General features: G+C 38.9%; 1 protein-coding gene across 3 annotated transcripts in view; it reads right to left on the bottom strand.

Annotated features, from left to right (window-relative positions):
• Positions 1-14: 14 nt before the first annotated feature.
• Positions 15-17,020, bottom strand: part of LOC135471886 (guanine nucleotide-binding protein G(olf) subunit alpha-like) — a 28,283-nt gene continuing 11,277 nt past the window's right edge. For all 3 annotated transcript variants that reach the window (XM_064751313.1, XM_064751322.1, XM_064751306.1), the window contains exons 2-12: positions 8,858-9,089; positions 7,545-7,617; positions 6,850-6,904; positions 6,566-6,679; positions 6,045-6,142; positions 5,688-5,742; positions 5,453-5,538; positions 4,875-5,054; positions 4,374-4,516; positions 3,825-3,955; positions 15-2,421 (exon numbers count right to left, since the gene is read on the bottom strand). In XM_064751313.1, coding sequence (XP_064607383.1) covers positions 2,236-2,421; positions 3,825-3,955; positions 4,374-4,516; positions 4,875-5,054; positions 5,453-5,538; positions 5,688-5,742; positions 6,045-6,142; positions 6,566-6,679; positions 6,850-6,904; positions 7,545-7,617; positions 8,858-9,023 — 1,287 coding nt within the window. In that variant the 5' untranslated portion in view covers positions 9,024-9,089 and the 3' untranslated portion in view covers positions 15-2,235. The remainder of the gene's footprint in view (positions 2,422-3,824; positions 3,956-4,373; positions 4,517-4,874; positions 5,055-5,452; positions 5,539-5,687; positions 5,743-6,044; positions 6,143-6,565; positions 6,680-6,849; positions 6,905-7,544; positions 7,618-8,857; positions 9,090-17,020) is intronic.

Raw genomic sequence — 17,020 nt, 5'->3', positions numbered from 1 at the left:
ATGCACAATTGTGTGTATGTCTTCTGCAAGACTTTTTTTATTCCAGATCACAGTGATTGTAAAAAGACACTTATGGTACCTCTCATGTTCAAATAACGATGGCATACAGATTACATTTGAAACTTTGTGATGGTAAATGACATGATGTATTCTGTCATGTGATGGAGCATCATTAAGGCATGCGGGTTGAGACATATGCTTTATCACAGCATTATAATATATACATAGACAACCAGGCAATAAATATGATCACACAGTCTTCAAATGAATAGTTAATAGCAAAGACACACTACATCTAGAAAACACCTATGCATTCAACAGAACCACGCAGAGTGGACATGCAATCCTTAATAAAGTGCACATATCTGAGTCCTTCAAATATCAGACTAATGATTCTGCATTTGTAACTGTAATTAAGTTGGCAACATATGTAATAAACAAGAATTTTACATGATCGATGTTCCATTGTCAGACTTATATACCAAATGCTTCTTTGTCTATGGCATTGGGCAGAGTGTTATACTGGCGCTTATAAGACGTTAACATTTAAAATCTGAGACAACTAATGGAGGACAACTGAACAAAGACTAGCATTAATAGTGCAAAAATACCACTTAAAAATCCAGTAATCTGTGCACACATGTTTATATCCATCCATACATCTATAGGCTTATTTTACAAGCAATATACAAGTAAACCGTTCATGCCACTGTGAGTTCAAGTCTATGCAGCTCAAGCTGGCTTCCTCTCCGGCCATATGTGGGAAGGTGTTCCAGCTAAGTGCGGATGATCGTGGGTTTCCCCAGTGGTCTGCCTGGTTTCCTTCCACCATAACGCTGGCCGCCGGCGTATCAGTGAAATATTCTTGAGTACGGCGTATTCTTGAGTAACACCTATCAAAGTAAATACATAGATAAACCATGTTCATGTTTTCACTGACTTAGTATTACATGACACTGATCTCTTTTTGGGGAACGCTATCGACTAGAAAAGTTGTGATGTAACGAAATAGCCACTCTTCAATGGTCTCTTTTTTATCCTCATTTGATCATCGTTCAACAACAAACAGCTTTCAGTCAGTCTACGGTTCTTTGACAGTTGTCAGGGACTTGCATGCGGTCGAAACATCTGCACTACACACAGTATTTCCTTTGAGATAAGATAACATAAGAAAAAGCTTTGTCCTATATGCACAATGTTTGCTAGTCTGTACACATAGTATTATCATACATATTTTATAAAAGGCTTCTTTTTAATCGCTGGAATACAGTCAAGGCGATGATCTACTCATGCAACCATTTAGCACAGACTAAAGTCACACAACATTTACTCAGCGTGAAACAGATATAAAGCTCTGGGCACCTGTAGGTGGCACTTCAACTGACACGTCTACACTCAGATAAGCTGATAGTATCCTAGCAAATTTATAAGCGATGTGTACAAGTATTTTTATGGAGATACATATCCAAGATAACCTTGTCAGCGGTTTTCAATAATAAATCGGACCCCAATCACTGAAACGTTCCTTTCAACCTGGTGGCAACGGCACCTGTTGGGAATGCACCTCCGGTGATTTCATTTCTCACTTGGCGTTTCAATGGATCTACACTTATTAAATGTACCTGAAGACTGGAATATATTTCAGCCCTAAAACACATATATCAAATGTTATTCCCAGTTGTACATGAGGAGAAAGTGTGCACTACTTTCAACCTGGTTCACTAGGGGTCGTTATTGGCTTTTCTCCTCCAGACCAGAAAACTAACTGTTTTCGCGGGATAATGCGTGAAAAGTCAATTCCGCGAATTAACTCCACTATACGCAGTGACACTTCCAGCACTCACTGATATGGTTTTAAGCCTCTGTCGTTAATCTCAGTCCAGACACATCATTCCTGGAATGTATGACCTCTTCGTCTCGTCAAGCTTTAGTGACGTCCTTTTTTGCTACGAGGGCAGTCTCGCATAGTTCACACGGTACTAAATAACCCCATCGTGTCCCGATTTGAACCATCATCAGGTTTCTTCGAATAAGGCACAGAGAAAACAGGCCAGGAGATGTAGCTTTCCATATCTCTGCTCATAGAGACACAGTCGGTGGCACAACTATTTCATGGCACATCTGACGCAGAGCATTTGGGACCTAAAAAATAGTTCCCTGCACATAGTCAACTGGAAACCAGTATGTTTCTGGAATCCATCGAATGAAAATCCAATACAAACATGGCTTAACAAATCAGATGATTCCAAACCGCTCCAAGTGTTTCCTTATGATGATTCTCCGACAGCCGTCCAAAACTCGCTCGATGTTATTAGTGTCAATTGCGCATGTGTAGTAGTACTCGCAAGAGTGATGAGAGTGCCATTTTTTGTCCGTGTGCTCCAATCCTGGACGTAAAACTAACTCACCCGTCACAATTTTCTATAAAAAAAAACAACAACAAAGCTCACAAATGAAAGAGTTGTCACGAAACTATTGTTACCTATGGGAAAAAGTTTCAAATCAGTGAATCTCATGGCAATGAATCCTTAAAAAATAAGTATGACTGAGTATGTAGTGAGTATGACTGAGTGTGTAATGAGTATGGCTGATAATATAGTGAGTATGGCTCATATATCCTCCATCAAGGAGCATGTTTGAAGGAAATCTATATATACACTAAGAGTTACCATATGCGAGACATTGTCTCCATCCAAGTTCATTTAGTGGTCATAAACGAGGTGACAAAGTCAGTGCCATTGGACGAGAGGTGAAAAAGAGAACGCAAAACTATTTTCATTTAGGTTTCTTGGAAGCTAAGCCCGAGAACTAGCAGGGCAAGAGGAACTTTATTCAGAGCTCACCACAAACATCTTGGATAAAGTAACGCAGTAAAAAAGCAACCCGCAACAATCCTCTGGCAAAAGGTAAAACACTTCCTAAGTTTTAGGACAACATCTACATTTGTCTTTAATATGCTGTGTTCACATAATGGGCATAGAGTTGAACGGAATTTAAGATGACTTATGATATCCATCTTGAACCATGGAACACCGCAAAAAGGCAATCCTAACTATTCTGTCAACAACGACAAGGTGTTTTCGTCCAAGTTTGAAAGCGCTTCCTTGTTTTCAAGATAACTCGTTCACAGTAAAGACAAATCAAATGAAATTCAAGACAGATTATGCAAGCAATCATGGATCAATTAAATCCGCTAAATGCAATCCCAGTCATTCTCTCAACAATGACAAGGCAATGCCCAAGGTAGGAAGGCAAAAGGAATTTCCCATAGTTCTTGGAATGAATAAGTTGTAAGTATTTCTTATTCTATGAATAAATTGTAACTATTAAACATTTACATGATTTAGAATAAAACTCTAACTAAATTGACAAGAAGCCGTGCACAAGTAGCATTATGCAATTGTCACACTGTCGGCCCTACTTAAGTATTACTCTGAGAGCCGTTGACCTTTATATTCACATAATTACGTGTTCATGGTTGTGGGTTGCATTTTAGCACTTTATTCCTTTGATTGGGAGTTAACATCGTACACAGGAATGCTGCACGTAAACAAAGGGGATCATATTTATTGTTGGATGAAACCGGACAAACATCTTACTTTAAATCCACACTAGAACCAGCTGAAGCTGGACGCGAACTCACGACCTAACAAGATGGTGAGCTTTAACAAGATCGAAGCTGTCATGAACTGAGCCAGCGAGGACGACACTGCCAATATCATACTAATCAGTGTATGAGACAACGTGCTCAGGTATGCAAAATAACAGTAACCCGAAACCTAATCTCATACCACGGAGGTAGCAGGTGGTGTTAACAAACTCACCATAAACAGATGTTTGATGTACACGGCGGTCTTAATGACCTCATCATCCACATCTGTCCTTGAAGAGGCTCTGGACTTCTTACGGCCTCTCCCCCCAGGAAATGACTCGAGGAAGGCCGCCCTTTCTGTGGCTGGAAACACACCAAAATAGACGCATGATATATACATGCAGTAATGTCCAGGGATGAAGGCCTAAAATAGCTTTAGTGTCAAGTAAATATCATGGCCTTGACACATTACTGGAATTATGAAACCAAGTGATAAAAGGAACACGGACGTCAATATAGACATCCATCATCTAGACGGCCTTTGCTGGAGGCTCACAGTATGTAAACTTAAGCATAGCCCCAAAGGCATGATACCACATATGGACACACTGTGGGTGATGAATCAGCTGACTGACGCCAATGACCGATGGCATAGCGGAATATATTCACACATTAAAGTCCATTATAAATGTTGATGTGATATATTGTGTCACTGTGTACATTAGTGTGCCTTTGTCTACGGGTGTAGTATATTTTATACGATACCCACACCTTCACTTACCAGATGGAACGTAACTGTCAAAATCCGGGAAAATGTCCGGATATTTCTCAGCCAGTTTCGTGATGGAATGGCCTAACATGACTTTTTCTGCCAAAATATCGATCTTGTTGATGAAAAGGATGATGGAAACGTATCTTAGAAATCTACAAAGAGATGAAACCACAACTGACATTATAATACCAACCAGTTCCAAGAAGACCTGAGTATAGCTCCACAGGGTTAATTACAAGTTTTGGTTTGTCTGTAACACGGATTGGCCTGATGTGCAACGAGAAGGATTATTATTAAGGACCGTGTCATGATACGGTCGTTATACAGTCTGATATACAGACATAGATGTCAGACGTAGTTGTTATCTATCATATCATTAATTCAGTGTCTAATAACTTCCATGGCCCACATATTCACCACACAGAATCATAGGAAAATGATCATGTACTAGCCAGTATAAATGCACGCCGGCATTTTATCTGAACGCTCTCTAGTTCATCAAGAACTCACCTATTTCGCCACACCTGCTCAAATATTTCCAAAGCTTCTATGAGTCTATTTTTACTGGAATCTTCCCGAAGAGTTTGGTCAAAGCTGCTGGCGTCTGCCAATACCAAGATGGAGGCGGCGCTGTCAAAAACCTGTATCCATTTCTTTCTCTCCCCTCTCTGTCCGCCCACGTCATACACGCTGTAACAAGATTATGTAACACTGGTAATTGGGTATACACTAACCCACTCATCTATGACATGAATTCTTCATCAGTCACGTCGTTAACGTTTTTGAACTTATATAATTGAGTAAGATTAATAGATATGTGAAAAAATGTTCAAAGATAATGTCACTGATTGTTGAAAAAAAGAACATAATTGACTTTGCTTGTATAACTTGGCTGTAGGTGAAGGTTGCAAAAACCTAACAAGTTTCTCCTTGAAACAAAGATGAATTCAACAGAGATTTAAGGGGTAGCCTATTTATTAAAATAAACATTTATTTTCAGGAAGTTCTGAGCGATGCCATAGGCATGTGTGACATTGTAGAGTCTAATAAATCGACAGCGCTATGATTTGCAGACGTAAATGCGTTACCTGAAGCTGACTTTCTCTCCACCGTCGGGAACATCAAAGTCAATATGGCGTATTGAGGTTGTTATCACTCGGCATCGTAAAATATCCTGAAAGTACAATATACATTCGCTTTATTACATAGTCCTAAACTTCGGATATCCTGTACATTTGTACCACCTCAGCAGATATGAATGCAATGACCTTTATTCAACATGGTTTAAGGCGGTTTCAATGGCATCTGTCTGAAACGACTTACCTGATCGGACGGTATGTAATCCTTCAATCGAATCTCACCCAATTTATCAAGGAAACTGAAAACATAATGGACAGTGTTTTAGCAGAAAGCTAGACACCATATCCGACACAGTGAATCACACATAATGATGTGGAGGTTTAATGGACCTTAAGGTGAATACAGACAAGATCAATACATGTACATGTAGTTGCTAGAAGTTCTCTTAATGGTGTAACATATAGCAGAAAGGTTGATTTTATTACCATGTAAGCAAAATAATAAAATGTAAAAAAGATAAAACACATAAGAAAGCAAAAAAAAATAATAAATATATAAATAGAATACAACCAGTAGCTTATGTACGCAATTTGAACTTACTATTTGGCGGAGTCTAGAAGCTGGAACTCGTTTGATCGGGAGTAGCACTCAGCAACCCCGTTGTCCTCCCACAGACTTGTCGTATGATCAAAGAACTCCTGAACAACAACAGGATATGCGTCAATCAAAACACGATATGATATTGCAAATATCAACGTCATGAACAGAACACTGAACCCATTCTTAACAATTCCATTGAGGATATTTCTTCTTCAAACTTTGTGCTTTGGTAAAAGGTTGGTTATTTTGTGCGAGTGTGTTTGTTTGTATTGCATGTTTACCCATGAGTGCCGTAAGAATATAGAGCTATATAATTTTTATAAAAGTATTACTAGTTTGAAACCTGCATGGATTTGATACCAAATCTCCGTTTAGATTATGCCATCCGTTTTTAGCCAACAGTTATTATTTAACGTACGACTGTAAGTTCCATGATTCAAAATGGCTTCTGCTTTCAGCACAGACCCTTTCGAGTACCGAACAAGTACAGAAACCAGTCGAATATGATGGTGAGATCTTACCTCAGTGCTTTCAATACCGGGAGTATCAGCCTCTCTCAAGATGAACTCTGCACTAGGCTGTTTGGAATTATCATCTAGAGCTATAGACAGTTCTTGCATGGCCAGTAACATTGCCTACACAGAAAAACAAAAATCTTATGATATGTAGTGTGCATCAACACTTTTCATCATCGATAATCATTTTGATTTCAGAGTACAATATATAGTAGCTTGTGGAAAAAACAATGACGACGGCATGCTATTCCATCATTAAGAAATTTCGTGCGAAATCAAAACTGACGTACCACAATTGATTCTTTCACATTTCTCCGTATATCCGCCACATAAGCCAATCTTTCTCTGTAAACACAGAAATATGATGTTAAGTAAAACAATCAAAAGCAATGAATGCTTATAAGAATCAACAACAGGGGGCAGAAAGGCTTTATTTAAAGACAATCACAGTTACGGTCAACCACACAAACAACAGTTGACATCACCCGTTAAAGGATATATGAAAAGGTAATATAAAAGGGTGTGGTTTTAGGGGAAATGAAGAAACATATGTCCCTCCCCTTAAATTACCACAAAATATTCACTTTTGAGGCATCTTTTATATTTCTTAATAGCCCCTATATTTTATACAGATTTCGTCATTGGTCGGAAATGTTCGGAAATTATGTCATCGATGAACATACTTTGAACGCGCGGCCAACTTAGCGCCATGCACTTACTCGTGCTCTCGCCCCAACAAAGTTTGTTTTGACAGCTATCGCCGTTGACGTCACCACAGCCCACCTCAAGTCACCTGACTGACGGCTGGGGCCTGAGGGAAATCGTACTTTAACGCCATTTTAGGCCCCAAGAAGAAGGCTGAGAAGCTTGTTTGGACTTTTATATGTTAGGCCACCTCATATACTCCGTATTAAGAAAGAAAAAACAAGCTTTTCATGTATTCTTTATATCTTATATCTATATACGTTGGAAATAAATAGCTTACTCGTCTTGAAATCCGTTGATGTGTATAATCCTCATCTGCTTGGTAATTGTGCTTTTCCCAGACTCTCCAGTACCTAAAACACAAAATGGCTTACATATACTTTCATGTAGGATTAGTATGGTGACCTGTTCACAATCCGTTTGCAGATAGAGGCACTATAAATCAAAGTATTAAGCCATTATCTTAGATACACAAAACACTTTTCATACACGACACCATTCCAACGTCACCTATATACTGGTTTGATTCCTTTGTTATATGTCATACTTTCGGTCGAAATGGCTCCGTTGCACTGCCACTGAAAAGAACGCCAAAGCTATGCTCATGCTTATATTTGATTCGTGTATTCCGAACTCCCTTGGTTTTGCAATGTATTCCTTGATAATGGGATCAAGAATAATTACGCATGTATGTATAGTCTATGTTATTTGCTCTTGTTTCTTATAAAATAAGACATATCTAATATATATAAAATATAGGATATCCGCAATCAATTATATCAGTTTATCTATGGAGTTCTGCTATTTGATCAACACCTTCGACGTGAGTGAATTTACCATAGTTTTGGATGCGGTATTGTGAGTTGTGATGTATCACACTAATATCATCTGGCATTCAAGTTATTCATCAAATGGTGGATGCAATAAGTACTTGGAGGTTCATGCACTGTATTTAGAAAATAGCTGATCCATATTTCAGTTAGAGGCCAAAAAAGTACTCTAGTCAATTAAGAATAATGGTTTAAATAAATTAAATCCATTATAAAAAACTTTGTTTCTTTGATTGATGATTGCACACTTTCAAGTCAGCAACAGCGCATCATTGCTTTGTACTAGGCACAGTTTTTCCTCCCTATCAATGTATAGCAGGTTGTTATATTGATGACAGCCCATGATTTCGCCACGCAACAAGGGTATAAAAGCCACCATAGCTGCCTATAATTAGGAATTCAAGACGGAAGCCTTTGTCCAGAATCTCCGTAAAGATTTCATTGTACATGTGTAAATGATGTGAGTGGGAAACTGCCTTAACAAGCCGCGTGAATATCCTTCAGGTAGGCGACTTAGAATTAATTGTTCGTTTCTCACGACCCTCTGTCTTGTGGATAATAAATATGTGTTCGGAGAGAAATAAAAATAAAATTTTGTGTAATCTTCATACAACAAAAAGCTGCTGTAAATGTTCATGTAAAATGAGCTTCAGGTCAATAGTATATCGCGTGTTTGACATTATTTTTTTTTGTCTGATTTTGTTCAGAGTAACAAACGGGCAATTAGCTAAATCTGGCATTAGAGAGCCAACGTCTACCTTACCCAGCAATAAGATCTTCATCCGTTTGAGCTCTTGTCTGTGATATTCCTTCAGTATCTTCGTCAGCTCTTTATCCCGCATGCGCGCGATTTTTTCCTCTTCAGGACTGTCGTACAAACCGGAAGGACTGTAACACGTCCCGACGCATCTGGACATTGTCTCGTACATTTGGTCAGATTACCCCCGAGGGTCAGAAGTATTCGTCAGAATGTCCAAAAATAACAGGCAGATTTCCTGCAACACGAAACAGAGAAAGAATGCAGTGTGTCGTAGGAACACATACCATTCTGAAATGGGTATTTACATATAGTTGATGTGGGGTTTTGGCCCCGTATTCAAGAACATTTGAATGAGGCTTATATCATTTGAAATATAAAAGCAACCACATTTTGCAACCACAATAACACTGACAAAACCTGTGGCGTAACGACAGCCCAGCCTGGTTCCTCAAGGAAGGCATGACAAATTATTATCATTTAATGTATAAAATGTGCCATTGCTAACACATGAGAATATGCCCCGCCTAATCCTTGCAATCAATAGGGAGAAGCCATTTTTCCATTTGTTATTCAAACAGAAACCGTTATTACAAAACTGTTGACACAGAATCCTAGTAAATGCACGGAAGAAGGCAGTTGTCCTCTCACGTCAGGAACTGGGTCCATTCTGCTACTGGCTACTGAGATGACTTATAACTGTAGCCTAATTCAAATGCGTGACTATCACTCTAACCAGTATAACAAAACCAACAAGTTGTCTCTCCCAGTTTGTATTACAGGGAGAAACAAACAAACAAAAAACAGCAGACATTACAAAAATGCACTCTCACATTTTAGCCAAATATGCAACGCCAAAGGTAATCACCAAGTCTGCTACTATAGCTATTAATAGCTTGCCTAAATCTATACCCCCAAAACCATGCTCAGGGGGACGTCCTCAAAGCGCTCGTAATGTTACGCCGGTCGGAAATACCATGGCGGCGTATAACGTCAGTATGCGGCGCCATGGTGATTGTAGGCCGGCGTAACTGTACAACCCCTAAGAGATTCCAAACTATCCAAAATGCAGTTCTGAAAACAATCATCAATATTCAAAATGTTCACTACATCATAACTTTATACATTACGTACAACACTATCAACATAAAAACTGAAACAGTACAGTGTAGCCACACAACAATGTTCAGGACAGGTATGTTAAGTGCATCGCTTGGCAGTACTAATAGTGTTCGCGTTCATCAATGAATATAATTGCAGTCGTCCAGACTGAGAAGATGAAAAGAACAAGCGTTCATTTTGATTGTCATGGTTTTGAAATGAATAAATGATTTTATGGCTTAACGCCACTTCAGCAATATTGCAGGTTAATTGTGGCGAGAATATGTTTAAAAGATGACACCGTAAATAGTTTCCATAGCAATGAGAAAATCCAAAATCGAACAAAACTAGACGGATATTTTCGAAACCATCAGAACAAACATAAAAGACATAAAGTTTTCAGACAAATAGATAAATAAAGATTCATTTAAACATCTACCCTACGGAATTTAACCACAACACATCTTAAGAGCAAATTTGCTGTGGACCTGTTCTGTTCACCAAGCATACACATCAGAGCTCTAGGTTAGTCAACTTTTACGCCAAACTTACCTTGAGGACTGAGGTCCTATTCCTTTCACCCCGGAGACACCACGGGTGCAGTTATGGGTTAGGTATTTAACAGTCGCTGTGGTTTGCTACATGTGTATGCCCTTACCAGATCTGTACGAAGCAGGGTGGTTAATAAAATACCCAACTAACACAATGAAACAGCGGCGTATCTGGTGATATGTTGAAAACAATGTCCCAGTAGGTCTATATATGCATGGAAAAAAACGTACGACGCAGCTATTTCTATCATTTTTTAAGGTAGCAATAAGCATGTTCAACGGACTTCCTTTGCGTCACTATTTTCTAAACGTACACCCGCTCTCTTCCGGGATGCCTGTAGTCACAATATATTACAGTTAACCAATCACGATCTATAGAAATGGAACACCCTTTGAAAACAACGGAGATTTTTGAGATTGCAAAGATACGAAAAGGAACAGACGTTCAGGGTTTACAATCATGCGGAAACGAAACAGTATATATACCCGGCGTTTTGTCGTCCGTAAGGACAGGTGACAGCTCTCGTCTACAAGCGTGTTCGCAAACTGAATCCTAGATCAGATTTTGCGTTTATGAATTTATTTATTTATGATTTACGTTTGTGAAATGCGGGCATAGTATCTATCTACGATCGAAACTGAAAAACTTCTTCTAGCCCCAAGCACAATCGTCCTTTGTAACCATGATCTTTATCTAGGTTAGCAAACAGAATATTGGTTGAATAATATATGACGTCACAAGGGCAACCATGGTGTGCGTCGTTATGTCTGCCAGAAATGAATATAGAAGTATAAGTCTTGCAACGCAGTGGTAGTGGTATATCATAAAGCATGCATGTATGTGAACTACGCATAGACATTAAGTCACAGCTAAGTGGAAAATATCAGGACCAATGCTCAAGAGATACTGCTCTACGAATACTGATACATTAACGGGGTCGAGCTGAACATGAGCATATAAAGGTTTCGGTAAATGTACTGTTAGCAACACAATGTCGTCGGCAGCCCACAGTCTATGCACGAGGGACTCCCTTAAAGAGAGACTTTTTATTTCAGTATATACTTTCTTCCCTTTACTCTGACTGCATAGTTTTACTTCTAGACAAATTGTGTACCTGCTAGATCTGATGTATATGATGTAACTGCCAGACCTGTTGTATACCTACTAGACCTGTTTTATATCTGCTAGATGTGTTGTATATCTGCTAGACCTGTTGTATAATGTATCTGCTAAACCTGTTGTACATCTACGAGACCTGTTGCATTATGTATCTGTCAGACATGTTGTATATCTACTAGATCTGTTGTACAACGTATCTTCTAGGATCTGTTGTATATCTACGAGATCTATTGTATTATGTATCTGTCAGACATGGTGTATATCTACCAGACTTGTTGTACAATATATCTGCTAGACCTGTTGTATATCTACGAGATCTGTTGTATTATGTATTTCATCAGACATGTTGTATATCTACCAGACCTGTTGAACAATGTATCTGCTAGGACCTGTTGTATATCTACGAGATCTGTTCTGTAATGTATCTGTTAGACATGTTGAATATCTACTAGATCTGTTCTATAATGTATCTGCTAGACCTGATGTATATCTACTAGGCTCGTTGAATAATATATCTGCTAGACCTGTTGTGAATCTACTAGACATGTTGTATAATGTATCCGCTAGACCTGTTGTATATCTACTAGAGCTCCTGTGTTGCTGAATATTACCAACAGAAAAAAAAACAATGGGCATTCAGGTTTATGGTTCCTAAACTGGAAAGACAAAATAATTAACCAACATAACTAGCGCTGACTAGTAGTGGCATGTGATGTAAAGCGAAATTAGAGAGCGGTGCATGGTCTGAATGGAATATGACGGTAGGACACAAGACAACTAGACAAATCATGTATGTCCTCGATCGACCTTTACCCCAAGAAAACCAAAGGCCCCATTTGGCTGCATAGACACTGGATGTACTCTAACAAATAGAATTCGTTTTGCGCTTTTCGTAAGACTTCATAAAATTTTAGTGCATGCTCAACCAATTACTGTACATGAGACATACGACTACAGAAACCCTTGTCTTAAGAGCAGCCAGTGGTGGGTGTGGTAGTGGGGGTCTTTCTAATTATTATCCCCAATTCAATTTTATTTGACCTAGCGCCTATAAGGCCGACACCAGTACTATATTGTAAGGAAAGTCAAATCTGCAACCTAAGACAAAATTTTGTGGTGGAAATGCCACTTAAGACAAAGATTAATTAGAGCTAATTAAGGATTTAATTGACATAAAACCTATAACATTGAAATCAGATGTGAAATGTTGAGCAGGGTCTAAATAACAAGAATTGCCCCCTTAAGACAAGATTATGTGGTGGAAAGGCCACTTATGACAAGGTGAAAGGTCACCGAATGACCTTTGATTCTACTTTAACTGACATACATGTTGAACGTGTAGTTCTGAACACGGGTGGAAAATGTAGAGTTTGATCCTTTCATCAATAATCCCCTACTTAAGACACTAAAGACCAACTTATGTGGTGGAAAAGTGATTTAAGACAAGGTCACAGGTAAATCTGCCCTGAATGACCTTTCACTGGCATGTAAATGATGGGCAAATACCCTACCTTGCCACATGTGGAGGAGAATTCCACCTCCATGCTTGCCGGAAAGCGGCGACGTCATTCTGCATTGGTACGTCACTCAGTTTTCATAACGACCTGACTTTAAAACTGTATATTAACCCACAAAACTTGAAACTGGTGGAAAATGTAGAGTTTTGATCTCTCCATCAAAAATCATGAACTAGGACCTGCTAGTGTGGAAGAAGAATCACTTAAGATAGGGTCACTTGCGAATCTAGGGGCAGAAGTGGGCACTATATTAAAATGTTGTAACTACTGCGCTGGTGTCTTTTAAAAGATGGTTGAAAATTAAATAAACATCTTGAATACAAGATATACATTCAAGTAATGAGCTGTTCATTCCATCTTGAAGCAGAGCTACATTGTAAGTCTCTGATAATAATTAACTGAAATTGTCAATCTCACGAACGAAAGCGCATGAAGCACATATGCACAAATAAACGTTTTTACATCTGGAATTGAAAGATTCCCCTACATAGAAGGATATGCGGCATCATTTGTAGTTTGCCTCTGCTTATGAAACAGTAGACTGGGTGTCTGGCACATTGAGAAAGCAGGATTTTAACACAAATGAATATCACACGTTTCCTGGAGATTCAGATATACGGTATATTACAGATGAATATGTTTATGCTAATTGCTTTAGGCCTTCTTTTTAAGCGGGACTCGCTCTATGGCCAAGTGAATGATGTGCCACCTCTGTGTTCTTCCCTGACCTTTCTCCCGATGCAAAATCAGCTTTGAAGTCACACATTAGAGGTGGGCTATAGTCGTCTCCCTTTGTCCAAATGAAAACAAAAACAGACGGATTACCATGGCATCATCATCCACATGATCAGAGAGCGAATCTCACTAAGTAAGATTAAAATATGGCAAAATGTCTTTTATGCAACATGCGGTACATGGACTTCTGAATGTAGGATGTGACCAATTTGTCTCTATAGCACAATCCTTCTTTCTCAGTGTGTGTTATCTACTCTCCAATCTGCTTTTCACGAGAATGGGCAAATTATCAGTAATGTTTTTTCCTGAATGGTGATTACTTCAATTCCACATACAAAAGAACATGTTTTACGGTGTGCATGTGGACCAATGCACTTAAATATCAGATTGGCCATTCAAATGCCATCCTATTAGAGACCTGGATATACAAGTAGCTAAGTTTCAAGATGGAAAAAGAACGCAGTAGTTTAATCTGTCCATCTGCAGGATGTTTATTTTTAATAATTACTAGTGTTCTTGGAACAAACACTACTACAAAACACATTATTTCTTCAGTATTTGGAAAGATACGGCACTGAGAAGTCCTACATGTAGGTCAGTATCTGGTAGCATGAATCAGGCTAAAACACCCGTCACCAAAACCGCAGCTAAACGATGCATTTTCACATAGGCATGTTTAAACGAGATACTGTGCATTTTTATGTACGTCTGTGTGACCATGTGATGTTTAACACAACCAGATATAAGCTTGCAGATAAGCTGATTACACGGAGCTGATCGTCAGAAAAACTGGCTTTATAGACAAAAAAATGAGGATAGTGTAAATATCTTCTCTGCATACCAAGGTTTTATTTTATGTACCGGTGTTTCATTTGTATAAAATGAAATTGTCTTACACCATTTCGACTTACCACAAGGTCCACAATCATCAGCTAAGAGAGAATGCTAGCGGCCATTGGATTTCGTCAGCGTACATTTATTTTCCATACCGGATAAAATGACTTAGTGAGAATAATACATTAATAAAAGTTTCTGGTCTTTGAAGATATATGAGGGTAAATGGCTATCGTCGCAAAACTCAGTCACTGGTCTCTACTGTTGACTATATGGCTAACGCGCTCATATGTCTATTTGTGACGTCATAAAGACCGGGGCGACAGGAAATTGCCGAGTGCAAACAGGTTTTGGGGGGAAAAACCTAATACCAAACTTTTACATTTTGTTGTCGTGTAATTTCGCCGGACTAAGACTTTAAGTTGGTGATTATTAATGAAGAGATCAAAGTCTACATGTTCCACTAGCTTTCAGTTTTGCAGGTTGAACATCTAAGTCAATTAATGTAGAATCAAAGGTTATTCTGACATTTGACCTTGTCTTCAGTGATCTTTCCATCGCATAATCTTGTCTTAAGTTGGCGATTATTGATGAAGAGATCAAACTCTAGATTTCCCTTCAGTTTCAAGTTTTGTAGAGTGTGTGTTAATACACAGTTTTACAGTTAGATCATAACGACAACTGATTGGCGTACAGGTACAAAATGACATCATCGTTTTACGGCAAGCATGGAGGTAGAATCCCACCTTTAACATGGAAAGGTCATTCAGTGTCACTTGACCTTTGACCTTGTCTTAAATCACTTTTCCACAACATAAGTTGGTCTTAAGTATGTGATTATGGGTGAAGGGATCAAACTCTACATTTTCCATACGTGTTCAGAACTACACGTTCAACATGTATGTCAATTAAAGTAGAATTAAAGGTCATTCGGTGCGAATAGACCTCTGACCTTGTCTTAAGGGACCTTTTCACCATATAATCTTGTCTTAAGTTGGTGATTATTGATGACGAGATCAAATCCTACAGTTTCCACCAATTTTTAGTTCTGTAGCATCTTTGTTAATTAAAGTAGAATCAAAAGTCATTGATGCAAACTGACCTTTGACCTTGTCTTAAGTGACTTTTCCACCACATAATCTTGTCTTAAGTTGGCAATTCTTGCTGTTGTGACTATGCTCAACATTTTACGTCTGATTTCAATAATTAATTTAATTTTCCATAATTAGCTCTAATTAGTCTTTGGCTTAAGTGGCATTTCCACCACAAAATTTTGTTTTGCAGATTCATAATTAGTATGATTCTGCTCACTATGTAGCATTGATGTCAGCCTTATAAGCGCTAGGTCAAATAAAATCGAATTGGGGATGATAATTTAGAAAATTAGAAAGAGCCCCAACTACTCCACCCACCACTGGCTGCATTTAAGACAAGAGTTCCTGTAGTCAGGTCGGCTACCTCTGCCCCACCAAACAGTCAAAGCTTTTATAGCTTTCATGTCAAATAAATCAAGTAGCTCTTGGACTTTTAGAAAAATGATTTTTTTTTTTTTTTTTTTTTTTTGATTGGTGTTTTACGCCGTACTCAAGAATATTTCACTTATACGACGGCGGCCAGCATTATGGTGGGTGGAAACCGGGCAGAGCCCGGGGGAAACCCACGACCATCCGCAGGTTGCTGACGGACCTTCTCACGTACGGCCGGAGAGGAAGCCAGCATGAGCTGGACTTGAACTCACATCGACCGCATTGGTGAGAGACCCCTGAGTCATTACGCTGCGCTAGCGCTTTAACCGACTGAGCCACGGAGGCCCCCTAGAAAAATGACACGGCATTGTGTAAACTGCAGTTCTCATAATGAATCACATATCTGGTTTCCACAACATTGCAGGGAATGTACGTTGGCAGTCACACTGGTAGAAATCAATGCAAATATGTACCTGATTTACGCATGCGTACTATAAGGACATGTACAGTCTGTTGGGTCCATGTAAAACAGCGGAGAATGACTTATTGGCGCATCGAAACTAATGGATTCTCCTGGCAGAAAACTATTGTCTATTGACACAACCGTGTTATTGACATAAAGGACTGATACCGAAAAATGGTGCACGAACATAGACAATAAACGCAAGAGTTATACTGAAAACGTTACCTGGTGTTGGGTATTCTTCACGTTCTATCCTGGAACGATCTGGAATCGTCTAAGGAAAGTCTTCAACGAAAGGACGAGAACAGATCGGCTAAGCTTCTTTCCACACAAAAACCAACAAGGATTGACTACTTCAGTAAATCTGTTGATCAACCTATTA

Source organism: Liolophura sinensis, chromosome 1 (assembly GCF_032854445.1).
Source record: "Liolophura sinensis isolate JHLJ2023 chromosome 1, CUHK_Ljap_v2, whole genome shotgun sequence".
Lineage (NCBI taxonomy): Eukaryota > Metazoa > Mollusca > Polyplacophora > Chitonida > Chitonidae > Liolophura > Liolophura sinensis.
This window is presented reverse-complemented; position numbering and strand designations above follow the sequence as displayed.